At 64.4% G+C, this 27,345-nt stretch overlaps 2 protein-coding genes across 5 annotated transcripts in view; one reads left to right on the forward strand and one right to left on the reverse strand.

Annotated features, from left to right (window-relative positions):
* Positions 1-792: 792 nt before the first annotated feature.
* On the forward strand, positions 793-15,613 carry ANO7 (anoctamin 7). The gene is given in 24 exon segments (XM_040231966.1): positions 793-882; positions 1,494-1,695; positions 2,776-2,938; positions 4,672-4,738; positions 4,741-4,834; positions 6,059-6,149; positions 6,594-6,625; positions 6,628-6,656; positions 7,864-8,004; positions 8,067-8,212; positions 8,785-8,872; positions 8,955-9,061; positions 9,664-9,738; positions 9,740-9,766; positions 10,171-10,225; positions 12,220-12,330; positions 13,291-13,397; positions 14,553-14,746; positions 14,749-14,781; positions 14,835-14,933; positions 14,936-14,978; positions 15,177-15,298; positions 15,496-15,561; positions 15,564-15,613. Coding segments are annotated over 24 exon segments (2,232 nt in total).
* Positions 15,614-17,743: 2,130 nt separating this feature from the next.
* The window catches only part of LOC120856672 (high density lipoprotein binding protein), a 59,489-nt gene continuing 49,887 nt past the window's right edge, over positions 17,744-27,345 (reverse strand). For 2 of the 4 annotated variants that reach the window (XM_040232026.1, XM_040232027.1), the window contains exons 18-28: positions 25,036-25,257; positions 24,730-24,948; positions 24,273-24,411; positions 23,247-23,401; positions 22,443-22,547; positions 22,143-22,277; positions 21,128-21,271; positions 20,385-20,570; positions 19,975-20,091; positions 19,745-19,873; positions 17,744-19,655 (exon numbers count right to left, since the gene is read on the reverse strand). In XM_040232026.1, the coding sequence (XP_040087960.1) occupies positions 19,569-19,655; positions 19,745-19,873; positions 19,975-20,091; positions 20,385-20,570; positions 21,128-21,271; positions 22,143-22,277; positions 22,443-22,547; positions 23,247-23,401; positions 24,273-24,411; positions 24,730-24,948; positions 25,036-25,257 (1,638 nt within the window). In that variant the 3' untranslated portion in view covers positions 17,744-19,568. Of the gene's footprint in view, positions 19,656-19,744; positions 19,874-19,974; positions 20,092-20,384; positions 21,272-22,142; positions 22,278-22,442; positions 22,548-23,246; positions 23,402-24,272; positions 24,412-24,729; positions 24,949-25,035; positions 25,258-27,345 lie in introns of all 4 variants that reach the window. The other 2 variants (XR_005719459.1, XR_005719460.1) reach the window with 1 other exon arrangement.

Consider the following 27,345-nt stretch of genomic DNA (forward strand, 5'->3'; position numbering starts at 1 on the left):
GCCCCAAGCAGGCGCGGGGGACCCCACGGGGGCAGCATGGGCAGCTTCCACCACCTGCTGCCCAGTGCCCTCAGCCCTCAGAGCAGACGGGGCCTCGGCCTTGACACACGTCTCAGCCAGCGGGGACCCGTGGCCCACCTCAGGGCACCTGGCCCGGGCGGGGCCTCGGCCTCGGGGGAGCCCTGAGGGCTATGGCGGGAGCCACGGCTGAGGCTCACTGGGCGGCTGTGTGGGGCAGCCGGGGTGCTCAGCAGGGGTGCGGGGCCCTGGGGTGGGAGGCCCCCAGCTCAGGGCTGCAGGAGCGTCTGGGACTCCTCTGCACGCGGCCGCTGCCACACCCTTCCCTCCACACATACCCCTGTGCACGTTTCTTTTGTGCTTGCGTGATGTCAACAGATGCCCTGCGGCTTATCGCAGGCAGAGGCGTGCGGCCATTACCTGCGGAAGCTGGTTTTTGCCCAAGAGATCAGGAGCGCTGGTGGCCCCAGGCCTTGCAGGGACTGTCATCGCTCGGCAGCTTCCAGAGGCAGGTCCACGGGCCACGCTGCTATTTATTATGCAGGTTTAAAATGGCGCCGGTGAGTTTTTACCACAGCTACAGAAACACCTCTTTGCTCAGTGTGAATGGACACACACATACACTCATGCACACCCACAGCGCACCCACACAACAGGCATGCACACGTGTGCACTCACACGTGCAAAGATGCCCGCACGTGCCACGGGCACACAAGCCTGTGCACACACGTGTGCACCCCAGGCTCTCACGGAGCCCGTGGTCCCCGCCACGTGATGTCCAGGACGAGGCTGCACGGTGCACCACTTCCTCCTCCGCACCCCCGGGCCGTGCTCTGCTACCCCGCGGAGGACCTGCCTCTGCGGGTACGGGACGCCCATGACTGCGCCCCACGCTGCTGTTCACAAGCCTGGGGGCTCCTGCTCCGTGTCCTTGAGGGTGCCTGTGACCCCCCCGCTCCACAGTGCTCCCAGAAGCCCTGCTGCCAAGTCGGGTGAGGGGTGGCGCCCCCCGAGGCAGGACTGGCGCCCCCCGAGGCAGGACTGGGGAGGGGCGGGCAGTGTGTGCAGCGGCCAGGGCCGCCTGGACCCCCAGCCTGGAGCCCCCAGGCCTCTCGCTGAGGGCTGGCCCGGCCAGCGGGGCTCGGGGAGGGGCGCGGCTCCCGGCCAGCCTCAGGAGGGCAGGCCTGGGGCTGCTCTGTGGCCCAGGCTGTGGGCGGCCCTGGACCGTCGTGATGTGGGGGTCCACAAGGGGAAGCCACCGCTCTCTTGCCCCTTCATGCCGAGACAGCTCTGGGCCTCACCTGGTCTACACAGGGTCCACGGCCGGGCCAGGGTGGGCGGGAGCAAGCCCACACACCCCCACAGCGCCCAGAGAGGGAGAGGCTCTCCTGGTCTACACAGGGTCCACAGCCGGGCCACGGCGGGCGGGAGCAAACCCACACACCCCCACAGCGCTGGCGTCCATGTTCCCTCAGGATGGGGGGCAGCTGACCGTCCCTTCTAGGAGACTCCAACCGGGCCTCCACTGGCTGGCCAGCTTGCTGCAGTGGCTGGGGGTCCAACAGCCTGCTGATGCTGTGCCCGACGTGTCCCAGAGTCACACTCCTGCCGGTTCAGTGAGCCAGCTGTACAGTAAGGGGGCTCCGCCAGCCACCGACAGCCTCAGGCGGGCCCCGGGTGAGTGAGAGAATCACCAAGCGGGTAAACAAAACCTGCCGCTCTCCCCGAACTCTCCCCTCAGACCGAGGGCGAGTCTGGGGCGGGTGGGCTTCCACCCACGTCATCTGCATCAGTCAGACAGGGAGACTGTGCTGAGGGCTCATCCCCGACCCCAGGCCCTGGACGTTAGGCCCACCCCCACCCAGCTCTGAGTCAGCAATGGGCGGGCAGGCGCCGTAGGGCTTCCTCTCACACAGAAAATGCAAGAGGCCGGTCCACACTGTTCTTGGAGTCCTTCCCTTGGCACGTGACTCCCCGAAGCCGGTCACAGCCTCACCCAGCATGCAGGTTACAGGGGCACCCAGGCCTGGGGGGAACCCCCGCACTGAGGATGTTATGCCCAGAGTCCGAGTCCCCAAAACTGAGAGAATAAGACGTCCACAGCAATACAAAAGCATGAAGGGGTTTTATTTCTAGCTCAAGCTAGGGCTCCCGCCACATCCAACGCAGTGGAGTGGAGCAAGAGCCCCGAGCCCAGATTTACAGCAGTATTTATAGGTTTAGAACAAAGACAGAGAGTTGGCAAGGGCTGATTGGCTGCAGGAGTTTCCTAGTATTTACTAATTGGCTAATCTTTATTGGCTGCAGGGGTTTCCTGGTATTTACTAATTGGCTCTTGGCTGCAGGGGAATGTCTTTTACGTCCTGATAAACTCAAACCAGGTTACGGGGAGTATGCTGATTAGACAAGTCCTGGCATCCGCGGGGATGACCTCCCTGGGCAGTGACTCAGCTTTTCCCGTGAGTCCTACCTTAGTCCCTGGAGCCTATCATGGCGTTTGTTAGGTCCCAACAGAGGACACCTCCCTTCTGGGCTGGGGGGCAGACTCGTGCCCCCTCCCCAGGGCTTCCTGAGATTCTGGGTCCAGGGCAGGCCCTGCGGTCAGCCACCGGCCAGACACCGCCCAGAGAGAGAGGCCTTGGGCGCCACACTCAGAGCTCCCAGGCACACAGACTGCCATGGGCTCATCTGCCCAAGCACCGCCACTGCCCTGCCCCGGGGGTGTCCGTACCACCCAAGCACCTGCCGTGACCTCAGGAGAGGAAGAGCCCCACGCAGAAGCCACCTGTGTGGCCGGGGGCAAGGCCGCTCTGCGGGCCCAGCAGAGGCCCAGGCAGCTGGGCCCCGACTCTTCACACCACAGGTCCCTAGCAGGGACAGCCAGGCCCCTTTCTTCCCCAGCGCCCATGGGCACCAGACGGTGAGTGGGGGGTCCCAACCCGGCTCAGAGCCTGTGGCCCAGACCCAGGGCCCCCAGCAGGCAGCAGAGGCCTCTGTGGACACGGGAAGGCTGGCCTGTGCTGTCCAGGGCTGGGAGGCCCTGCGGCGGGGAGCCTGTCCCCACCTCGCTGCTCCAGGCCCGCAGGCCCGCAGGGCCCCAGTGGACGTCACTTTCAAGGACTGGAGGGACTTGCCAAGGCCGTGGGGCCAGGGCAGGTGTGGGTCCGGTGGGTCAGTGAAGAAGGAGGCCAAAGGGGCGGCAGGCCCGCGGCAGCAGCATCCCTGAGAACCGCGGGCAGGGCTGGCTGGTGGCCGGGGAGGGCTGGGCTGGGTCTGCCCAGGAGAACTGGCCCCTGCAGACCCAAGGGCAGGGCCACGTGGGCTGCCCAGCAGGGGCTGGGCCCCCCTCCCGACACAGGCCTTTCGGGGGAACAGCTGCCCAGAGCGAGGGGCCAGCGCAGGCTGTGCTTGGCAGGGGTGTGAGGGCAATCCCAGGCCAAACGCCATGAGCCCAGCCTCCCAGCCAAGGCCCAGGCCTGCCAAGAGTGAGAACACCCGCTCTGGGGCTGGTGCCCGGGGAGGTGGCCGGTGCCCGAGGAGGCCAGGGGGGCCGGTGCCTGGGGAGCCAAGGCGGGCACGTCCTCACCTCTCTCACCGGGGCCCCAGGAGGCTGTCGTGACCCGCGAGTCCTGCTGCACCGTCATACCACCCTTGACAGGCCTCCCACTCGACCTCCAGCTGCGCGAGACCCTGGCCAAGGCCTCTCAGGGCCACTAGAGGAAAAGCCTGTTTGGGATCTATCAGCTGCAGGGGTGGGGGTCTTGAGCTCAGCCTCCCCTGAACGACGTGAGTCCTGGGGGCTGGAGGCAGGGTCGGGGGGCGGGTGCCAAAGGGGGAGCTTCCAGGCGAGGAGGACCCCAGGTCCTGCCCTGGGGACGTGCAGCAGTGGTGACACCCCTGTGATGGGACAGGCCGGCTCCGTGGGCAGCTCCCCCTTCGGGAGGTCACCCAGGCACTGCCGGGTCGGGGACGCTCACCGCACCACTCAGCCACCTTATCACCACCCCTGACAGAGTCCACTGTCTGGTCAGGAGGTGGGTGGGGGTCTGCCCCCCGCCGTGTGACCTGGGGGTCTGCCTGCCCTCCGCCGTGTGACCTGGGGGGGTCTGCCCCCTGCCGTGTGACCTGGGGGGGGTCTGCCCCCTGCCGTGTGACCTGGGGGGGGTCTGCCTCCTGCCGTGTGACCTGGGGGGGTCTGCCCACCGCTGTGTGACCTGGAGAAGGGTCTGCCTGCCCTCCGCCGTGTGACCTGGGGGTTTGCCCACTGTGCTGGGGAGCACCTCTCCCGCTTCTGGCCAGTCTGCACACTCGGGCGGCAGGACCCCCGCCCAGAGACAGGGAGCCTGCTCAAACCGCAGTCACTGGCTCCCCAGGGCCTCCACTCCAGGTGCCTCCTCCACCCATCACTGGACCCTGGGAGCCCCAGGACAGAGGCCCTCCTCAGAGAGGCCGTGCTGGACCGCTCACCCCGAAGGGCCCTCTGCCCTGGGGCAGCGACCCTGCTCCCTTCAGTGTCCGCCCTCTGTCCACCAGGGCAGGGGCCCTGTGGGGCTCGCCCAGCCCTGAAGCGCCCACACCTAGACCCCTGCCTGGTGCAGCAAGGGTGCCTCCACCCACCTGCAGTTTCCCCACCTGACAGCCCCTCGTCCCCAGCCCCCTGGTGACACCCCCGCAGGGCCCACAGGCCCCGGGCCTCAGCCAGCGGCAGGTCCTGCTCTGGACGGGGCCCGCTGAGGTGAGCGGGGCAAGCACCAGCCTGTGGGCCGCATACGCAGGGGTTCTGGCGAGAAGGTGGCCTTGCGCTTCGCCTGGCTCAGTGAGTCCCGTGCCCATGCCCTCAGGGCCTCCTGGACCCAACTTGGCCTTCAGGGCAGCATCTGCTAATCAGTGCCCCCAGGGGCGAGCCATGCTGGGGGGCTCAGCCTGCGGCCAAGCTGACCCCTCCAAGGCCAGTGCGCCCTGGCCGAGCTCCGCCCCGCCCAGCCGCTTCCCTGCACCATAAACCCTGCACAGGTAAACCCTCACCATGGCTAAACCCTCACCATGGCTGTTCTGGGAGACCCCCTTTCGACTCCCAATGCCCCAGCCCACCAGGCATGTCCCGAGAAGCCTGGGGCCACCCCAGGAACTCCCGCCCCAGAGGAGGTCACCCCTGCCCGGGGCCCGGGGAGAACAGCCCCCTTGCCTCCTGCAGACAGGCTGACACCCTGGGGTTGGCCGTTTGCCCCAGGTACCCGGGCTCCTTGCTCTGCTCACAAGTCTACCCCGCCCTGCACAGCCATGATCCCACCGTCCCAGCTGCTGAAGCCCTTTCTTGCCCCAAGGATAGCAAGCGTGCAAGCCATGCTGGGGAGCTGTGCATGCCCTGTACACTGACCAGGGGACACAGAGGAGAGGCCACCCACGGCCACGGTGGACTCGGGCAGGGGACAGGGCCCCAGGAGGGCAAGGGCCCTGGGGCACAATGGGTAGGGCCTCCTTTGGGTTCTCGACAGACTTGCATCTCAGAGGTCACTCTGGCCAATGCAGGGGAAGCCAGATGCCAGGCCGGGGCGGGCCTGGGGGTGACCCGTGGGAGGCAGACGGGGCGCTCATGAAGGACCTGGCCGTGGCAGGCTGGGTGCAGAGCCGGAGGCGTCAAGAACGAGCCCAGCTTCCAGGACTGGAGTCCGCTGAGCAGGGTGCCTCTCCAGGAGGGGCCTTATCCCTGGCGTGGTGATGTGAAGTGACTGAGGCTCAGGAAAGGGGGTTCTGGGAGGTGCGGGAGCCCGGGGGTCAGCTGCCGAGGTCAGCAGGGGGAGAGGTCCAGAGTCAGGGGTGAGGGCAGGGGGATGGAGCCCCCCAGAGCTGCCAGGAGCGCTGCCTGGGGGCCATCGCCTCGCAGCCTCCTCCCGGAAGGCCCTGCACCCCCGCCCCCACCCCGCCCCTGTGGGGCTCCCTGCCAGTCATGCAGCTGTGCAGATCTCTCTGGGGCTCAGCCCAGCCCTGGAGACCAGACCCACCCAGATCACCCAGAGGCAAGCCCAGTGTCTCCCCTGAGGGTTCTACGCAGGTTGGCTCCTGCCAGCAGAGGCGGTGGGCACGCGGGTGTTCCTGGTGGGCTGCCTCATGGTGTCCTCAGACAAACCCACGTAAGCGTCCTCTGCCCTCTGCTCGCAGGCTGGCCCTGTGTCTCCTGAGGTGGGTGTGCGGTCGGAGGGGCTCCCAGGTGCCAGGCCCAGGGCAGAGCTGGGGGTAGAGGTGAGCACGGAGCCCCCCCACCCCCGGGGGTCACGGAGGGCCCTGGGACTTGGCTGGAAGACTGACAGGTAGACCAGTGTGCTCCCAGGCCAACACAAGTGGGCAGGTGTGTCCTTAGGTTAGTGGTATTGGCACGTGCCCTTGTTTCTTACAAGAGTGTCAACGCTTCTTATCATAAGCAAATGACAGAGCTTGGCTTTTAAGCTAAAATTTCAAAAAGTTATCTCAAGAATTATTGCATACATTTTTTCAAAGAAATGCTGGGCCTGGCAAAGCCAGTGGGGAGACAGAGGGCAGGGCTGAGGTGAAGGCAGGCGCGTGCGTGGTGGAGACAGCTTGGAGCTGTGCCCCCTCTGCCCAGTCTGCCCCTCTGGCTGCTCTCCTGCGCCTGCGTCCTGGTCCAGGGACGAGGGCGGGCTGGCGACGGTGGAGGGCAACCCCCTGCTCCCCGGTCCGGCCACATCCCTCCGGGGAGCCCCGCTTGGCACCATCCAAGGTTGAGCGCCCTGTGCGTTACTCACCCAGGAGGCAGCGTCCCCACCGGCTGAGGCCGGCTGGCCCCCAGCCTGCAGTGCTCAGCAGAGCAGCTGGACAGTGGACGCCGTGGGAGCTCTTCCTGTTACTCCTGCTATTAGGTATGGTGGCCAAGAAGGTCAAGTGCAGGACCCCGAGCACACAGACCTTGCCGCCCTCAGGCAGAGTCCTCAGGCTGCGGGTTTCGTCAGCCTGCGCACTTCCAGGATGGGTCTAGCTTTTCCCTGAGCGTGGCCGAGAGGCCTGCACCTACACCCCCTGGGCCGGAGCTTTGGGGCCCAGAACGGACCCACAGACAGACACGCCTTCCACACCCTGCTGGGAACCTGTCTGTGCCAGTGGCCTAGGTCTGCCCTAACAAAGGACCACAAATGGGGGTTAAAACAACAAACTGATTTCCTCATGGTTCTGAAGACAGAGTCCAGCACTGCTGGTGTGGCAGCTGATTCCTTCTGGAGAAGGTGCGGGGTGCCCGCCCCGGGTCCGGTGGCTCTGGGAACTCTGGCGTTCGCCGGCTTGTGGCCGCGCCGCTCCCATCCCTCCTGCCTTCACGTGGCCTCTCCCTTTGTGCAGGCCGTGTCTGTCTCCCTCCTCCTACCAGGGCTCGTCGCTGGTTCCAGGTCCCCCTAATCCGGGTGCTCTCATTGGGGGCTCCTTATCCTAATTACACATGCAAAGGCCTTTATTCCAAGGAAGGCTGTATTCTGATCGCCTTCCTATCAGAACGTATGTCCAGGAGGACGTATCTTTTCAGGAGCACAGTTCAAGCCACTACAGTCCACCCTCTGGCCCCCATGAGCAAAATACAGTCACCCCCCAACCCAGTGCCCCAAAGTGTCACCCACTGCAGCGTCAACCCCGAGTCCCCAGGCTCATCTCATCCTGAGTCGGGGGTGGGGGAGGTTCTGGGGCGACATCGCTGCCCCCTGCGCACTAGACGGTCACCGCCTCCAGGGTACAAGGGTGGGCAGGCGACGGATGGGCTTGGGGTGGGGGGCATTCCTCGAGGGCCGGGCAGGAGGGAGAAAGGTCCCGGTCCCAAGCACGCGGAAACCCCGCTGCCCCACCCAGGCCAGCCGGCTCCCTGACCGCGGAGGCACAGTCTTCTTGAATCTGTTCACGGTGCTGAGGGCCCTGCTGCTCCTGGAAGCGAGTGAGCGCCCACTGGCCTACCGCTGAGGCTGCTGGCACGCCGGGACCTTGAGGTGGGCGGTCCCCCGACGAGGCCGCGCCCCCAGCACACACCCTGCTGAGTACCCCTCCTCCCCCGCCAGGAGAGGCCGCGGCCCCAGTTTTCCGCCTCAGCTCCCACAACACTGAACCCCATCACCGCTGAGGATGAGCCCGCCTTCCCTGAGAGGAGCCCCCCGCGCCAGGTGCTGGCCAGCTCTGTGGCGGTGCTGACAATGGTGAGGCTCCCTGCTGCTGGGCGCTGCCCATCAGGCTGCTGTCCTCAGTGAGCAGTAGCGCCCCCGCCCTGCCCCGGGGCAGGGCGGGAAATTGTCTCTGGGACCCAGGAGGCCCTTGCGGTCCTCGGAAAGGCCACGGTGTTCCTGGGCACCAGGGAGGAGCTGAGCTAGGGATCTGGGCCACAAGAGGCAGGCATGTGGGGGCAGGGGCCTGGGGCATCCTTCAAGCACAGGTCCCCTCAGCCTGTCTTGCCCTCTAGTCAGAGGAGCTTCCTAACTGACCCCCCTCGGAGATCTCAAGAATTCCCAGTTTCAGCTAGTGAGATGGGGGTCGGCTGACAACAAGGCACAGAGGCCCCTGTGCCGCCCAGAGGTCGCTGAGTTACCTACCTCTAACTCTAAAGAACTGCCCTCCCCTCCTCTCCCTGCCGGCCACCGCCTGCTGCCCAGCAACCTGCCAGGAGAGGCCGGGCGCACAGCCTGGTCTGGGAGTGGGACAGCATGTGGCTGTGGCCTGAGGGTGCCGGGGTGCCAGGCTGCAACCGCAAGGCTCACGCACCCGCTGCCCCGCAGGTGGCCGGGGTGCTCTGTGCCTGGCGCCCATCACTGTGTACCGGGCCATCACGGCCATCCTGGTGTCCCGGTCGGACAACAGCATCCTCGCAGCCTGGGTGAGCTTCCATCCCTGCTCCTGCTGGCTGGCTGGGTGGTGGGCTCTGGTCCCCTCCTCCATCACCCTGTCGTCCCCCATAGGCTTCGCGCATCGCCAGCCTCACAGGGTCCCTGATGCACCTCGTCTTCATCCTCATGCTCTCCAAGATCTACGTGGCCCGGGCTCACGTCCTGACGAGATGGGGTGAGTGCTGAGAGCGCTGGGCACCGGCCAGTCACTTTTCTCATCTGAGCGAGGCGCCGCTGGGACATGTCCCGTCCTCCCCGAGAAGCCCCTTAAACAGCAGTGGGCGGAGCCTCGGCGGGGGTGGGGCGCCCCCCTTCTGTGACCTCCTTCCGTTTCCGAAGGACAAATACATCCGTCCACGAGCTGCACGAATTGCAGCCCCGGTCCCGGGACGAGACAGAGCCCGGCGCACCCCGGGGAGACGGAGGCAGAGTGCAGGGGAGACGGCGTGCGGGAGGCCAGGGACAGCGCCCTGGGGAACCGCCCACAGTGTCCCTGCAACGGCGGGGCCTGGGAGTGTCCTCCAGCCGGCCTCGTGGGGCCCGCCTCCGTCTCAGTGCCTCCTTACCAGGCACCTCCGGCGCCCAGCGCCCCAGACCCGTGCCCAGCCCGTTTTCCGGAGCCACATCGTATTAATTCTTACCGGCACTTGCCCGGCTCCTCCTCTACCCGCAGAGCGCTTCTAGAAGGTCCTGAAGTCAGAGCTTCGGAAACGCGCCCTCCGTTCTTCCCGCTCCCTGCGCCGGGGAGGTGTCTGACGCAGGCACCCGCTGTGCCCTAGAGGGGCGCCCAGGTCGAGTCCGAGGGCGCTTTCACCCGCAGGGTGTCCATCTTCCAGTTCGTCAGCTTCTACTCGCCGCTTCTACACCGCTTTCTTCAAGAGCAGGTTAGCGCCTGCACTGGCCACACCTTCCCGCCCCGCCCACACCACGCCCATCTGGGTCCGCCACGCCCACGTCCCCGCCCACACCACGCCCAGTTAGCCCCGCCCATTCATCTCACCACCCCCACTGGGCCCGCCCTGGCCACGCCCCCGTCCCTCCTTAGCCCGCCCCGCCCATGCCCCGCCCATGCCCTCCTGGGCCCGCCTCGGCCTCACCCTGATCCACCTCAGCCCGCCCCTTCCCCGCCCACTCTCAACTGTCCCCGCCCCTCCTTAGCCCTGGCCCCGCCCTCGCACCGCCCGCTGTGGCCCTGACACCGCCCAGACGCTCGGGAGAGGTGGGCTGGCACAGGGGTCGCTCCCCATGCCCGCCGTGCCCGTTAGAACGGAGGCTTGGCTCACCCCAGGTTCGGCAGCTACCCCGGCAACTGCTACACCTTGCTCGGGGTCCCCAACGAGGAGGTGAGCACGGAGAGCCGGCGGTGCCCCTCACCAGGCCCCACTCAGACAGCCGTCCACAGAAGCTCACAATCCGCCTATCCCCGTTGGCACCTGATTCGCAGCCGAACTCAGCCGCAGTCACTGGCAAGGGCCATGAGCCGCCGTCGCTGCCGCAAGCTCGGTCAGCAAGCTGGAGGTGCAGAGGCTGACGGCCCCCCACGGGGCTTCTCCCCAAGGTGCCCCTGCCGCCTGTCAGGACAAGCAGGCTCTCCTGCAGCTTTGAGAGACAGGGAAGCTGTTTTCTGGATAGTGGAAGCTGGTTTCCTGCAGGATGAAGCCTCGCTGTTGTGCGGGGTCCCCAAGAGCAAGACCCCAGGGAGAGGCCCGGGATCAGTTCACGGGTGCGGATGCCACCCTGGGAAGCATGCAGAGGGCAGGGGCTGTGCAGAAGGAGGTGCTCCTAGAGCACTCCAGTTGGGGGGGGGGTCACCGCTGGGGGCTTGTGAGCTCAACCCTGCCCCAACCCGCCTGAGACCTTGTAGACATCTGGTCCCTTCCTGGCTGAGGGCCAGGCAGGCACAGGTAGGGGTCCAGGAGTTGCCGTGGAACACCTCCCCTGAAAGCCCCTCTGCTCCCATTTTTGGAGGAGGAGGGAGAACAGCAACTTTCCATGGGTCAGAGCTGTGACCCAGTCTGACAGCTCCCTGCAAAGGGGCTGTCCCTAAGGAACCCTCTCCAGGTTCACATGTTGGGGAGACAGGGCAGATGGGCTGAAACTCAGGGCAGGACTGCTCATGGCACACAGCAGGCAGGCAGCCTGCAGTTATCAACAGGAAAAGTTCCCAACTCAAAATGGTTCCAGCAAAAAATGCAGTTTCGTGGGCTCCTCTATTGAAAATACAGGAGACTGTGAGTTCAGGGATGGCTGGAACCAGGCACTTGAACAATTTTGCACTGCTTTTCCTAGCACTGGCTGTGTTTTCAGGCAGATTCTTCAGGCAGATTCTCCTCTCCTGGTAGGGAAGACATCTTGCAGTGTGGGCTGATGTCCCAAGAGCTCAGGACAACACCCTCTAGCTTAACCCCAGAGCAAGGCATGTCGTCCCACAGGTTCCCCACTAAGAGCCCCGGGACCCGCCTCTCACTGGAGTCATCAGGCCCCTGCTTAGTGAGGCCTGCCTGCATCCTGGGTCTGCCCCGGATCCACAGGCTAGGGTCAACCCCACGTGACTCCACATGGTTCCCCAAAGAGCCCAGGGTGCCACACGGCCATGCCTCTGATGTCCCATAGCATCTGCCCGCTGGACCTGGGGAAGACTGCGGGGGCTTGAGTGAGGTCAGGATGGGGAAGTGTCACGCCAGTGTATGTTCCTCGATTCTTTGTCTCGTCACAACAAAGATTTGGAGTGACGGACATTAAAGCCCCCTCGGCGTGTCACAGCTCTCGGGTCTTGGATAGACTGTGTTATAGCTCTCAGGTCTCGAATGGACCGTGTTATAGTTCTTAGACAAATCAGTGTTACAGCTCTATTTTATTTAGAAGATAGCAGGAAAATCCATCTTCGAGGCATGAGGGCACGCCGATCTAAAGACACGAGAAGAGCACCCCAGCGCGCGGCGGGGCGGGGGCGGGGGGAGAGAGAGAGAGAGAGAGCTGGCTCTGGCTCCTCTATTTATATGTTTCTCTCTCCCTGGGCCTGTCCTATGTAAATTGGGCCAGCCAGGAGTGTTGTTTTACCTGAGGTCCTCACTTGGGTCGTCAGACCTTCTTTTGTTCCATTTTCGTGGGCTTTTCCCTTCCTTGTCTGTAGCCACTGCCATTTTGGACTCCTTTTCCCTGTTCTACCTGCCTGACAGAAGGAAGGGAAGGAAGGTCTCTGCAGGCCTCAAGGTGCCCCTGGCCCGTCTGAAAGGAATGTGAGGGCGTGGCAGGGGCCACTTTGGAGGCCTGGAAAAGGACAGGGGCCTTGAGCCTGGTCCCTCCCACCAGCTAACCTGAAGGGGGGGTGCCGCAGTGTGCCGCTGGGGGCTGCCTCGCCGAGCTGGCCCAGGAGCTCCTGGTCATCATGGTGGGCAAGCAGGTCATCAACACCGTGCAGGAGATTCCTGTCCCTACACTCCCCAGGGTGAGTCTCCCACCCCACCCCACCTGCCCGGAAAGCATCCAGGGACCGTGGGACCCAGGAGTGGCTGGGGTAGCCAGCCCCGCTGGGAGGAGAGGTTGTGGGGAAGGCAGGTCCAGCCCACCAGGACCCCAGCGACCCGGGCACATGCAGGGGCGGCTCCACCCGGCTACCGGCCCACAGGCTCTCGGCGCCCCCAGCCTGTGGCGCTGCCACAGGCGCGCCCTGGGGTCTCTTGCCCTGGGGCTGCCTCTGGAGGGCAGGCGGCCTGGGTTCCTGGGCGCTGCCCCAACCACCGGTCCATCCTGTCTGTAGCCCCCTGGGGCTGGGCCAGGTATTCTTCGGGGAGGGAGGAGCAAGGGCAGGCCCCAGGCTTCTGGTGCCCTTAATGGGGACACTGGGGTCCCATCCCCTGGTTCCAGCCACTGGCACCACTGTGCCTGCAATCAAGGCAACTGAGGCCAACCCCCACCCCCACCCCCCGCCCAGGCCAGAGCCCTTGCACTGACCCACCCAGGGGTGGCCTCACGCCCAGCCCAAGGCTGGACCCAGGCTGGACCCTCACCAGCCCCTGCACACCTCATCTCCCTGGAGACTCCTGGGCGCCACAAACCACGGCTGTCAGACGTTAGCCCGGCCACATGCCCTCTGTGGTGTGGCCCTGACTGTCAGAGCAGGAGGGGCTGGGAAGCTGAATTCAAGATTACAGCAGACAGGGTGTAGCCAGACGAGTGCAAGTGTGGGCAGCGAAGTGCCCACACATTCATGTCTTGGGGTCCTCATCTGCTCCCTCCCTGACGTAGCTCCTGCCGTCTCCTCTGAGCAGCGCTGACTTGCCTCAGGGAGCTTAGGAGGCTGGCACGCTGCCCCACCAGGGGGACGCGGGTGCAGAAGGCTCTGCCCACCCTGGGCCCCAGGGGCGGGCTCAGGACAGGGCCGTCTTCCTGGTGTTTCTGTCTCTAGGAAGCCAAAGGCTGCTGGCAAGGCTTCCAGCTCCACTCCCAGAAGAGGAAGGCAGGAGTTTCCCTGGAGGCCGGCCAGGGGCCCTGGGAGGTGGACTACCAGCTTTTGACAGGTATCTCAAGATAGGAAGGGGCCACGGTAGGGGCCATGACCCCCAGCGCCGTGGGGAAGGGTAACTGCACCACCAAGGGGCCTTCCAGACTCAGCATCCCTGTCTGCAGCTGCCTCGAAACACAGTGTAAGGATAGGTGTGACAGGGGGTCCCTGATGGAGCCAGGCCTGGAGAGACCAGGAAACGAACGGCGGGGGCCACAGCGGGGAGCACTCAAGAAGGGCTGGCTGAGGGCGGGAGGGGCAGCACGCCAGGCCCAGGGACTCAGAGGGGACCTGGGGCACCTCGCTTGGAGTGGCCTTCATCTCTTCCCACCCCCGAATGCCGGGGCCAGAGCCCCGTGCAGGGCGTGAGGAGAGCAGTGAGGGTGCTCAGGCCGGGGTGAGGCTGCACGGAGGCGGCACTGGGGAGCTGGGCTTCTCCGGACAGCTTTGCGATGCCCACACTCCGCTGGGCCCTCCAGTGCCCTTGCCAGGAGGGGGCCCGTGTTTGGGGCTTGTCCCCCGCATGGAGGGGGTGGCTGCGCTTTTTGAGGCCAGGGTCTGCGTCTCATGCGGCCCTTCTGTTGATGACAGAAGGGAGAACCGCAGCACAGTCAAGGCATTGCTCTGAGCCCCCGGCGGCCAGAGCAGCAGGGGTGATGCCAGTGGCTTCGTTCTGCGGATGAAGAGGGCAGAAGGCACACAGGGAGGAACGTGCTTCTTCATGATAACGTGAGTGGGTGACCACTGGACGAAAGGCCGCCAGGCCCCAGGCTCTCCTTAGGAATCTTACATAAGAGCAAGGAGCCCCTCTCAAGGAGCCCCTTCCTAGAATCTTGCCACGAGTCCACAGGGCGGGCGCGGCGCTGGGAAGGACAGTTACAAGTTCCAGACCACAGGCTGCAGGGGGAGGCCCGGGACCGGCCAGAAACGCACCCAGCTCTGTGAGAGCATGCTGGGGAGGCTTCCTGGAGAAGGGGGCCATGCCTTGGAGCCTGTGGGATGAGTAGAAGCAGGGACTGTGGGCGCAGCAGGGGTGGCCCCCCTGCCTCCCCGAAGGGCGCGGGGAAGGGTTTGCGGTGGGCAGTGTCTGGCCACTGGCCGCAGGTGCGCGTGGTCCTTATCGCCGGATGAAACCGGGCGCGCGGAAGTCAGGGTCGCGCGCCGTGGCCACCGGAGGGCCTGGCGGTGACCCTTATCCCCGCAGTCCTGCAGTTCGGCTTCGTTGCCACCTTCGGGGCCGCCTGCCCGCTCGCGCCGCTCTTCGCGCTGCTCAGCAGTTGGGTGGAGATCCACCTGGACGCGCGCCAGTTCATCCGCCTGATGGCCGAGCGCGCGCTGGGCATGGGCATCTGGTTCCGCATGCAGGAGGCATCCCGCACCTGGCAGGCATCAGCCGGGAGAGCGGGCCGGCCGGGGCGCGCGGCCCCGCGCTCACTCGCCGGCGGCCTGGGCGTTCCTGCTGGCCTTCTCAGCCTACTTCCTGCCGCGCGCCCACTACCAGTGGAGCCCGGCCAGCGACCTGCGCCGCTTCGCCGGCTTCACGCTGGCGCCACCCCGCCCGCCTTCAGCGCCGTGAGCAGCCGCCGGTGCCGGTGAGGTCGCCGGGGGCGGGGCTCCCACGGGAGGGGAGGGGCGGAGCGGCATCCGAAGAGGCCAGGCTGGGAGGGCCTGGCGCCCCTCACTGCCGCCTCCGGAGCTGCAATGCTGAGCCCGGCGGCGGGGAGCGGGTGGCAGGCTGAGAAGGGCGTTGGCACCTCAGCCTTACCCCCACCACCGCTTGCCTCCCGCAGGTACCAGGCCTTCCGGGAGGATGATGGACATTATTCCTGGCGCCCCTGCTCTACCTCCACGGGCAGACGGTGGCCCTCTGCGTCTTCGCCTCCCGGCCTGGCCTCTGTCCAGCGGGCCCTGGGCACTGCAGGGTCCGTGGAAGCTGGGGTGGTCTGCCTTGTGGCCTCTGACTCTTCCGGAGTTTCCTTTCCTGCGCTGATGCTTGCTGTCCGGCTCAGCTCATGCCTGCGGAGCCCTTGCCCACCTCTGGCCCCACTCTGGCACTTGTGCCAAGGGGTGGGGGTGCGTGGCCCCCCCGGCACCCCTGCTCCCACCCAGCACATGGTGCCCTGCACTGGTGGCTCCTCGACCTCGTGGAAACCGACATCCCTGAATCTGTGGCGATCAGGTGAAGCGGGAGTACTACCACGCCGAGGGGACGCTAGCTGAGAACTAGGTGAGCCCCCACCCCCAGCCCTGCCCGCACTCTGCCATGGTCAGAGCCTAATCACGATCCTCCTCCTCTGATCTTTCCTGAAAACAGGCTCTTCTTGGAACAACTGTAGCGAAAGAGAACCAAGCCTTGGGCTCAGAGACAAGTCCGGGCCCAGAGCCTAGGTTGCCAGGAGCTGGAGTCACAGCTCGCCCACAGGAGGGGCTGAGGGCCCTGGAGGAGGGGTAGGGGGTGATGCTGTCAAAGGCTTCCCACCTCAGAGGCCACTGCCCCCCTCCCGGCCCCTCTGCCTCCCAGGCCCTGGCATGGGTTGGCCCCATGGCCCGCTGTCTCCAGCCGGGGCACCTGGAAGATGGGCACGTGGTGCCCAGGGGCAGCTTTCCCTGCCATGTCCCGCCCAGCCCAGCCTCACCTCCCCCCTCACCTGGGCAGGATGGCTCCATAGCTGAGGTGCTGCCTCCCCTCACGTCATGCCCCCGCCCTTCACTGGCCTCCCCCGCCTTCGCCTGCCCCCCTCCCCCCTCCCTGGCCTCGCAGGCACAGAAGGTGGCCTCCACAGGCTTCACACGTCCGCCCCCATCAGCCCTGGATGGGGCTCATCTCCCCTCAAGCTGGTGGACTTGGGGTCCTCCATATGGCCCTCCCTGTCCCCCCTTGCAGCCAGCCCGGCTGCTTCTTACTCAGTCCAGGCGGGGTCTGGTCTGCCCTTCACATACCCCAGTTGGCAGCCCCAAACCAGACTGTTCTGAGCCACAGCTGAGTCTGCTCACCCCGCCCCGGGGCCCCTGCAGTCCCCTCCTCTGACAAGGCCTGCAGTTCCGTCCCCTCACTGCTCGGGCGCCTTTTCCTTCCAGCCTGTCCACAGCCTCTGAGCAGCCCTTTCAGTGCTTCCCGTGGCAGCACCTGGCTCCCGCAAGCCTGGGGCCAGCAGCAGCCTCACGGTGGCGAGTGCCTCAATGGGGAAGGTTTGGAGGGAGACTGAACTTTACTCCTTGAAGCAATTGGAGGAAAGGACATTCACTCCCGTGACGCTTGGTGGCTCTCCTTCTCCGAGCCTTCCCGTCTGTCTGCATGGGGCCATCTTCAGGGCGGGGAGCTCCACGGTGCCTGCAGGTGGACGTCACCCACCGCCCGTCTTTGTGAGCGCCCTGTGTCTGCCTCCTCTGAGCTCCGACCACACAGCACCCCCAGCCTCGCCGGCTGCTCCCTGTCCTCTGCTCTGTGGCTGCAAGCCCCGCGGCATAGACGCCAGGAGACAGTGCCCACTTTTGACTCCCTCAGGGGAGCACTCCCTGAGGTGCACAGCACTGGCAAAAAGAACACATGGGTTTTAAACTGCTTGGATGCACTGCAGTCCGCCAAGCCTCTCCCCAGAACTGCCAGTCGATGCCTTTATAAAACCCACAGATCCGGGCCTCAGGCAGCACCAAGTATTTCTTGACCAGGAGGGGTTGAGACCGAGGGGCAGCTGCCTGCTCACCCACCGTCCAGAAAATGAGCCGTCCTTCTGCTTGTGGGCAGTGGGGCTGTGTGCACCGTGTCCTTGTTACAAGATCCACAGGTGTTTCCTCCCAGATGGTTGACATTGTTGTTTCAAACTTTTAAAAGTAAACTTATGGAGACATAAGAAATCTTGGGCTTGCACGAAGTGAGCACACCAGCGTGACCAGCGTTCATACAAAGATACAGCCCTGGTCACTGGGGTGTGGTGCCTGGCAGGGCCTGCCCGCGCTGCCTTCCTTTCCCGCCTGGAGTGGTCACACCCTGGCCTCAGGGGCGGGACCCCCAGGCGTGGCCTCTTCCATGGGGCACACCACGAGCCTTCCCGGCAGCACTGTGCTGTGATGCCCCGAATGAAGACCACTGGGCCATCCTGCCTGGCTGCCATCAAACTCTCATCCCCGCCCCCTGGTGCCCTGGAAAGTTTCAGGTCACCGTCTGCCCCCAACAGTGACGCCTCCCAGCGCCCTGGCTCCTGTGAGGCTGTGGATTCAGGGCTGAGAACCCTGTGCCAGCTGGGGGGCCGCACCAAGCATCTGTGGGTGCCCAGTGACCCTTCAGAGCACGCCACACACGCCTGGTTCTGAGACTGAGCTCGGCAGGGTGTGATAAGACGAGTCTCAGCACACTGTATCCAGTTTGGATTTTATTTTAGAATTTATAAAATTCCAGTGTCATCCATATTCACGAGCCTTCACATATGTTTGCATATAATCTCCAGATTTCAAAGTTAAGGCCAAGGGATGGATGGTAGCTACGGACACATGTGACACGAAACACATCCGAAGAGGAGACAGACATGCCCCGGGCCGTCAGGTGCTCGCAGCCCCGGAGGCCGCAGGGCACAGGCCAGGGCACTCACCGCATGACCTTCAACCACCACCAGCACAGACACAGTGAAGGCCGGGGTTTGCAATGAGCGCACATGTGCGAAGTCTCTCATGGGAATTTAAAAAGGTCCCTTTGGGGAGGGCAAGGTGGAGGCGGCAGAGGACCTTGCAGGAAGGACGCAGGGAGCTGTGGGCAGACTCCCCAGGAGTCAGAGCGGCAGCGGGCAGGAGCTGACCAGGCAGAGGCTTCGAGACCCTACAGACAGTGGAGGGGCTCCCGGGGACAGGGCCCCTGGGGAGGCAGGAGGGCACCCTTCTGTCCTCCCCGGCCATCGGCTCCACCTCATCTGGGGCTGCACGCATGCCCCGTCGGCCCCGCCTACGGACAGACATGTTCAAGGCCGCATGGGCCAGCGGGGACTTGCAGTGGGGAGACTACTCTTGGTCTGTTCAGGAATCGCAGTCAAGACGACTGAGCCTGAGTTAATAAACTGAGAGAAAAACCTCCTGTGGGGTGGGGGTGGGGGAGGAGGTGGGCTAAGCAGTGGTGACTCTCTCAAGGACACGGTCAGCTTCTCCAGGAGGTCAGGGACCAGGGACCAGACAACTCAGAGTGGCCCATCACCTCCAGGGGACAGACAGCCCAGGGCCCCACGTTCCCCTTCACCAAGCACCCTGCCCTGCGGAGACCTGGGGCCACCACCCAGACCACCCCACCAGACTCCTGAGAAGGATCCAGTTCTCCGCTGGCTGGGACAGCCTCTGCACCCCCGGGCCAACTGCTTACCTCTTGTACATGCATCTGAGGATGCCTGGGGGGTGGCCTGTGCGCCCCCCACTCTGGACTGCAGGGGTTGGGGAGGGTGCGGCCCCGAGGCCACAGTGAACAGCAGAACCCAGTGGACTGGGGGGCCGGGGGCAGGGAGGAGGGGCGGAGCGGGGGGCTGGTGGGCGCGGGGGAGCTGAAGGTGGTGCAGAAGAACAAGCAGGCCTGCTGCGGGGAGGGGGGGGTCCTCAATGGAGAAGTGGGGCACCCAGCTCCCTCACCCCCACCTGCGTTCCTCAGAGCCCTGCCCAGCGGCCTCGGCTCAACCTGCGGGGCTGGGCGGTCTGGGGTGGAGGCCCGACGCGGAGGCCAGGCCGTCTGAGAGCTACCCCCACCACCGGCCTTCTGGTCCTCGGGCGGCCCTGGGCTCTCACTTGGGCCAGTGAGCATGCAGGGCCTCCCCCCGACCCCGGGGTCTGGGTCAGTGGACTTTCCAGCAGCTGAAGAAGCGGGTTGTCCTCCAGGAGGACGTCTGCGCCAGGCAGGGAGAGGGAGGTGGGAAAGGACGAGGGCAAACGTTTGGCTTTTATAAAGTCAAGGAAATTTATTTCCTGAGGTCATGACAGGAAGCAGGCGCGGCCGCAGCTGCGGGCTCTCCCGGCGGGCGGGGGCTTGGCCGGCGGGCAGGGTGGCTCCGAACCACGGCCTCCTTAGTGTTCGCGAGGTGCCGAGCACAGGGCCGGGCCGGGGCCGCCGGCTTCACTGTAAGACCTCAGGGCGGCGGGGTCGACACGTGCGCAGGGTCCGGCCGCCGGGTCAGCGTGAGACGGACCCTCGTGGGGCGGGTGCTGCTCCTCGGTCATTATCGCTTGGGGCCCCACGGGAGGGTCTTGGGGGCCACCTGAGCCCCGAAGCTGGGGAACTCCTCGGAGCTGCTCATGTCGGGAGCCTGTGGGGGAGCACACGGCTTCAGGGACAGCCGCCCCACAGCAGCGCCCGGGGCAGCACGAGCGCGGGACGCCGGGGGCAAGGCCTCACCTTCTCGCTGCTGCTGGAGGTCCAGGGGGCGTCGCGAACGACAAAGCCCTTGGACGGCGCCTTGGACTCCTCGTGGGCGGGGGGCTTCATGTGCAGCTGCAGCGCCTCGCTGTCCACCACGTCGGCCAGCTGTGGGCACAGGCGGCGTCAGTCTGTGGCAGGGGAGCCCGCCCCGGCCTGGGGGCCCATCACCCTGGCCTGTCGGGGCCAGCCAGCCCTGCAGGACTCACGTATTCCTCCTCCAGGTTGAGGATGTGGTCGATGGCTTCCTCCACGTTCTCCGGGAGCCCCGTCACGGTCACGCAGTTGGGGTCGGGCGCCCCACTCTGCGGGAAGCGGATGTCCACCTGGAAGGAGTCCACACAGAGCCAGGGTGGGCCAGGGCCCCGCTGTGCGTGTGCCAACGGCCCCCTTCTAGTGGGGGTCCCCTCGCCCCGTGCGCGCCTGGCGTTCAGAGCTCACGCTCCTCCGGATGCAGAGCCGCCCGCCGCTCACTGCCCAGCAGTGTCAGCCATCCCCGCTGTGAGCCCACAGCACCTCACCACCTGAGCCTCGGGTCTCCGATGGTTTGGGGTGTGCAGCCCATCCCCCCGCCTGCTCTGAGGGCAAGCCGCACTCCAGGCTCAGCTTGGGGACTCACCTTGAACTCATCCATGATTTTGCGGATGGCTTTGCCACGGGCACCGATGATGCGGGCGTGAACGCGGTGGTCTAGCGGGACGTCCTCAGAAACCATCTGTTCAAGCTCACCCACGATCTTCAGGATGGCGTCCCGGGCAGCCTCTGTGTTCTTCTCATAGCCTGTGATGGTGATTTGGTCCTGGGGCTGAGAGAGGATCCAGTCAGAAGAGGGCACCCTAGGGACATCTGACCGCGAGCACCAGGGGCATGCGCCACGAGGAGCAGCTGCTCATGGCAGGCTGAGGGCCAAGCGCGGACACTGCGCCTGACGGGGAGACCGGCAGCCCGGCAGGCCGGCAGCATCCCCACCTCCCCGAGGACAGTCGCCACCACGGGCTGAGGGCATGGGCACAGACGAGCAGACGCCGGACGGCCAGGGCGCGGGGAAGGCCCTCCCGCTGGAGACTGAGGCCTGGGGAGAAGGCGCAGATGCCGCAGCTGGCACCCCAGCCTCAGCAAACGCTGAGACGCCAGACCTAAGACACCAGCAGAGGAAGGGGGCACTCCAAGCAGAAAAGAGGAGACAAGAAGCTGCAACGCGAGGCCCTGCCCCTCAGAGCAGGAGAAAACACCACAACCCGGAGGACTCGCCGCAACGCCAGGACCTGAGCACGACGACGAACACCCGGGTGCTAGACAGGAGCAGGGACTGAGAGCTGCCCAGGAGAGAGCCCACAGCAAGGCAGGCCCCTGGCCCCCTACCTGGCTCCCGTCGTCCTTATCAGGAAACTGGATGTTCACGTCGTGCTCCAGGCGGATCTGGGTGATCACCGCCCCCTTCCTCCCGATGATCTTGGGGTGGTATTTGGGGTCCACGGTGACACTCAGCTTAAAGCTCCGTAAAGCCTGCCAATGAGACGAGGCGGAGTGAGGCAGGAGCTCTTCCAACCCGGCTCTCACCATCGCCGCCGCACCCCTCCATCCTCTGCCCGCGGGCATCGTGTCACTCTGCACCAAGAACGAGGCTCGGCTTTGCAGCTGAGCTCTGCGGCCTGCCCCCCAGCAACCGAACCAAGGGCCCAAGGACGCCGCTACCGCGAGCACAGGCCTTCAGGGGGACCAGGCACAGCGCCTGCCTGGCTCCACCTCCTAAGCTTGAGACGCAGATGGACGAGCGAGTGTGCAGAGCGAGCAGGCCAAATCCCCAAACCAAACAAGAACAGCATACCCACAAGAGGGAACAAAAGTGTGAAAGGACGTCCACAGCCAGAGGCTCAGGCTGGGCCCTGGGCAGAGAGGGGACCCCAAGGCCGGCACTGTGTTCGAGGCCGACCTGAGGTGCGTGAGCTCCCGTCACCCCCATACTATCTGCAAGGGGCTTCGGGTTGCACAGTACCCGCCCTGCATCACGACAGCTCCAGAGGCACGGCGGCTTCTCGTGTCCCTGTCAGCAAGGAGAGAGCACCCAGGGTGCTGGCGGGGCCTGCCCGGGACCACGGGCACACGCTGGGGGTCTCTCCTGGCACTGGCCCCCGGGCCTTCCCAGCTGAACCCTCCCTGGAAGGCTGGCAAACGTCTTCATGTTTATTTAAGACACAGATACTGACACAAAGTCCAACTGTTCCTGTCTTCGTAAAAGAGGGCCCGGCCCTCGACACCGCCCCCAAGAGGCGCTCCCGGCTCGCGGGACCCTGGGCTGCGACGCAGGGTCAGCCGGCACCGCCTCTGCCGCCTGACGCCCTGGCTGAGGGGCCCGGCCCAGGACCCCGGCGCTCACCCGGTCCTCCTGCTCGGCCTGTAGCTCCTTCACCCGCTCCAGCAGCCCCGCCCTGGCCCGGTCCAGGTGCGCAGCCAGGCCCGTGATGGCAATGATGTCAGACTGCAGCTCAGGCGCCGGGACGTGGATGTTCACCTGCGTGGAGACAAGGCAGGCCTGCTGCAGAGGGCGCCCACGGGGACACAGCTCGGCCTCGGGATGGGGGGGTGGGGCAGGGCTCAGCTCACGGAGCAGGCAGGAGCACGGTGCTCCCTCCCAGCACCTGGCCTCCGGGGGAGACGACCTGCAGAACGGCTTTACCTCAAACTCGTCCATCATCTTGCGTATCCCACTTCCCTTCTGGCCGATGATGTAGCGGTGAAGGTCAAAGGGCACCTCCACTTCAATGGTGACGGGAACCAGTGCCTGCAGGACAGGGCTGGGGTCAGGCCTGAGGGTGGGGGTACGGAGCTCGCGGGCTCAGCGATGGGCCTTCCAGGGGCACAGGGGAAGACCCCGTGGGGATGGCGTGCTCTCTAGAACCTTCCATGCTGCCCAGCTTCCAGGGACACAGGGGAAGAGCCCATGGGGATAAGGTGCCCTCTAGAGCCTTCCATGCTGCCCCAGCTGGGCAGAGCGCCACTCTCCACGTGAGGGGACCCGGGAAAGCCCCTAGGAGAAGAGCTGTGCAAGCCCAGGGCCTTGGGGTCTGGGGGCCCACAGAGGGGCTGGGGCCACGCAGACGCGTACCCGGGTCCTGGCCTCAGAGACCCTAGAGAAGGTCAGAGCGACGGGACTCCGCCCAGGACCATGGGCCCCTCCTGGGGCAGCGCTGACAGCCCCTGTCGTCTCTGCAGCCTGCTCGCCTTGGGGACCTGTCTGTCTCCCGCTTGCTCCCGCATCACAATAGGACCCCCATCCTGCCCGCTGTGGTGGGGCTGAGTGCTGCACACTGGGGACCGGGGGGCGGGGGGGCAGGGTGGTGCCCGAGCCCCACCAGCTCTGCCTGTCTGTGGCCCCAGGTTGGCAGCTCTGCCCCTATTGCGAGCCCCAGTGCTCAGCCTCAGTTCCGCACCCGCTCTCTGCTGAGGGCTGGGGGCGGGGCTGGGTGGGGTCCAAGCCCACCTCCAGGGCTTCCTTGGCCGCCTCGCACTTCTCCTTCCGGCCGGAAATGAGGATGATGTCGCACCTCCTAGGGGAGCCGGGCTCGGCCTCCTTGCCCTCTCTCCCCTCCATGGCATCCTCGCCGTTCTCGTGGACAGCAGGCTCCACGCTGTGCCCTAGGGACACAGAGGGGCGGCTCAGTCCTCGCGCACCCAGGGCCCAGAACCCCGGAGGCGCCTCAGGAGGACGGGGGAGGGGGGCCCGGGCCTCCACACCTGCCTCAGGGGCTGCAGGGGGGGCGGGGCAGGACCCGCCGTGCCGAGAAGGGAGGAGACCACGGCCGGGTGGAGGCGGCTTGAGAACAGGGTACAGCAAGCAAAGAGGAAGCACGCTGGGGCTGAAAGCGGCTGGTGTGGTCCAGTCAGGCCACATGAGAACCAGGGGGAAGGATACTCATGGAGCAAGGCAGCGTCCAGGAGAGAGAACACAGATGCACCACCCCCGGCAGCAGCGACCGGGCGGGGCTGGGGCGGGCCCGCGAGAGGACACGGGGGCACAAGGGCCGCACGAGCCAGGCACCCTGACGCCCCTGAAAGGCCTCGTCCTCTCGAGGGAGCCGCGTGGGTTAGGCGTGGGCCTGAAGCGGACGCTCAAATGACTCAGAAAGAACAAGCGTGCCACGTGTAAGCCAGGCGGTGAACGCAGACGCATCTCTACGCCATCCTGTCCAATTCTTCTTTAATGTGAAGTTGTTTGAAAATTGGAGAGTAAACATTCGAGTGTGAAAGATAAATGCAACAGATATGGTTGAACTTGTAGCCCAAGCTCTTCTCAGGAAGACAGGAGATTCACTTCCTCATGGGAGGCTACCGGCACTCAGCTCTCCCCGGGCCAGGTCACTAGCCGCTGGGAACCCTGAGGACATCCGTAGGGCCCTTCATCTCCCTGCAACCACGACACAGCCTGCTCCGACAGACCAGAGCGACCCTGAGCCTCTGGAAGCCCCCGGACAGCTGACAGCCCCCACCTCCCCCAGCCAGGACCCACCTGGGTTCTCTTCTCGGTCTGGGAATTTAACTTGGACATTATAGTCCCGGGTGATCTGCTGGATCTTGGAGCCTTTAGGGCCCATGACCGACCGATGGAACTTCTGGGGTATGGTGCACTCCATGGTTACCTGGGCTTCCTGGGAGGGACAGAGCAGAAAAGACAAGTGAAGCCAAGGTCAGCCGCTCAGCCCAGCTCACGTCTGCACCACTTCTGCCTACGTCCCCCAAGGCCACTGGTCGCAGTGCCCCCGCCCCGCCGCACAGCCAGGGACCCTCAGAGGCTGCGCTCTGTCTGCCCTGCCGCGCCTTTTCCCTGGGTCTGGCTTCCCACTGGGGAGGGGGCAGGCAGGGGCTGGGCCTGCGAAGCCCCTGCTGCTGTCGGGAGGGAGGCCCCCGCCGGCAGGTATGCAGGGAGCCGCCCCGTCGGGGCCCAGGCCCGCCGTCTGGGGGCCCACCAGGTCCTCGATGATCTCTTGGATGCGCTTCTTGGCCGCCTCCACACAGTCCTTGGCGCCCTTGAGGGTGACCTTGTCGCTCTGCGTGCCGGAGCGCGGGAAGCTGACCATCACCCCGCCGTACTCCTCGGCGATCTCCCGCAGCACCTGGCCTCTCCGGATGACGAAGTGGCGGTGGTGCCTGGGGTCCACCAGCATGCAGTCTTCGACCACGTTGTCCTGGGGGGTTGAGAAGGGCTCAGCCTGAGCCCCTGCTCGCCCGCCTCCCGCAGCCCAGGGCCAGCCCCCGCCCCCCGCCCAGCTCACCAGGTTCTGGATGAGCGCCTCCAGCTCCCGCTGGGCCTCCCTGACGGCGTCCTCCTTCCCGATGATGGTGATCAGGTCCTGCTCGCGGTCCTCGGCCGCCGGGAAGACGATGCGTGCCCCGGTGCTGTCCCGCACCTTGCGGATCTTGCCGCCCCCCTTGCCGATGAGGAACTTGTGATACTCAGGCTTGGCGCGGATGTCCACTGTGAAGCTCTTGGTTTGCTGCAGAAACCGATCCAGCTTCGTTGGCCTGGCACCACCCATGCGGCCCCCGGGACAGCGGGATGGAGGAGTTCTCCTCATACTGCCACCAACGACCTTCCAAACGGGGCTGCTCGGACCTCACCATGGACACCCAGACCAGGCAGCACGTGCATTCCCTTCCCGCCACGAACGAGAACCCCAGTCCTGCCCCCAACAGCAGCCTGCGCCTCTGTGAGCTGTTCCCACCTCTCCAGGCCTGGGCACCCCCACGCCGCCTGGTCCCGGAGACAGCGCCTTGCCCAGTGCTCACTCCCAGGGCTCCAGGTGACCCATGCCCCTAGCTCAGAGACCGCCAAGCCAACCAAGGCTGTATCTGACCGTGAAACCGGAGCCCAGCAGAGGTCCTAGCCCAGTGACCTCACTGAGCGATCCTCTGGCAGGGGGTCTGTAGAACTCAAGGGGACACACCCCCAGGCAGACAAGCCCACACTGGGCACTCTCTCCGTTTTCTTGTTGTGAAACCAGCCCCCAAGCTGAACATCAAGTAACTGAATTGTTATCTGTAAGTGCTGGTTTCACAAACACCACTGAAAATCTTCAACTTTTCAGACACTCAAATAGCAGCATTTAAAAAAACTAATAAACTTGAAAATTCTGAGAGAGATGGGAATACCAGACCCCCTGACCTACCTCTTGAGAAACCTATATGCAGGTCAGGAAGCAACAGTTAGAACTGGACATGGAACAACAGACTGGTTCCAAATAGGAAAAGGAGTCCGTCAAGGCTGTATATTGTCATCCTGCTTATTTAACTTCTATGCAGAGTACATCATGAGAAATGCTGGGCTGGAAGAAACACAAGCTGGAATCAAGGTTGCCGGGAGAAATATCAGTAACCTCAGATATGCAGATGACACCACCCTTATGGCAGAAAGTGAGGAGGAGCTAAAAAGCCTCTTGATGAAAAGTAAAAGAGGAGAGTGAAAAAGTTGGCTTAAAGCTCAACATTCAGAAAATGAAGATCATGGCATCTGGTCCCATCACTTCATGGGAAATAGATGGGGAAACAGTGGAAACAGTGTCAAACTTTATTTTTCTGGGCTCCAAAATCACTGCAGATGGTAGTTGCAGCCATGAAATTAAAAGATGCTTAACTCCTTGGAAGAAAAGTTATGACCAACCTAGATTGTATATTCAAAAGCAGAGACATTACTTTGCCGACTAAGGTCTGTCTAGTCAAGGCTATGGTTTTTCCAGTAGTCATGTGTGGATGTAAGAATTGGACTGTGAAGAAGGCTGAGCACAGAAGAATTGATGCTTTTGAACTGTGGTGTTGGAGAAGACTCTTGAGAGTCCCTTGGACTGCAAGGAGATCCAACCAGTCCATTCTGAAGGAGATCAGCCCTGGGATTTCTTTGGAAGGACTGATGCTAAAGCTGAAGGTCCAGTACTTTGGCCACCTCATGCGAAGAGTTAACTCATTGGAAAAGACTCTGATGCTGGGAGGGATTGGGGGCAGGAGGAGAAGGGGACGACCAAAGATGAGATGGCTGGATGGCATCACGGACTCGATGGACACGAGTCTGAGTGAACTCTGGGAGTTGGTGATGGACAGGGAGGCCTGGCGTGCTGCGATTCATGGGGTCGCAAAGAGTCGGACACGACTGAGCGACTGGTCTGAACTGAACTGAACGAGTCAGGGAGCCCATCCCTGCAATGTGATAAAAGGATACATCATTACCAAGTGGGCCCACCCCAGAAACTTCAAGGGTGGTCAAACACTAAATCAACCTTGCATTTATACTAGAGAAAGAAAAACCAGGCAAGCATCTCAACAGATCCCACACCTATTCCTGATAAAAACTCTGCAAACCCAGCACAGAGGGAACTTCCTCAGCTGGAAGAGCTGCCAAAGACCCAGGCCGCCCCACGCCACAGCCGGCCAGGCTGTCTACTCGTCGCGCTGCCCAGCAGCACACAGGAAGTGCGAGCGGCCCCATGAAAGAAGACGCGCAGGCGACGTGCCAGCGAGAAAGAGCTGCAGCTGCCCATTCACAGACGGTGCGCGTCATACAGAAAGCTCGCCGGAGTCCACAGGAAAGGTGC

Source organism: Oryx dammah, unplaced genomic scaffold (genome assembly GCF_014754425.2).
Source record: "Oryx dammah isolate SB20612 unplaced genomic scaffold, SCBI_Odam_1.1 HiC_scaffold_28, whole genome shotgun sequence".
Classification (NCBI taxonomy): domain Eukaryota; kingdom Metazoa; phylum Chordata; class Mammalia; order Artiodactyla; family Bovidae; genus Oryx; species Oryx dammah.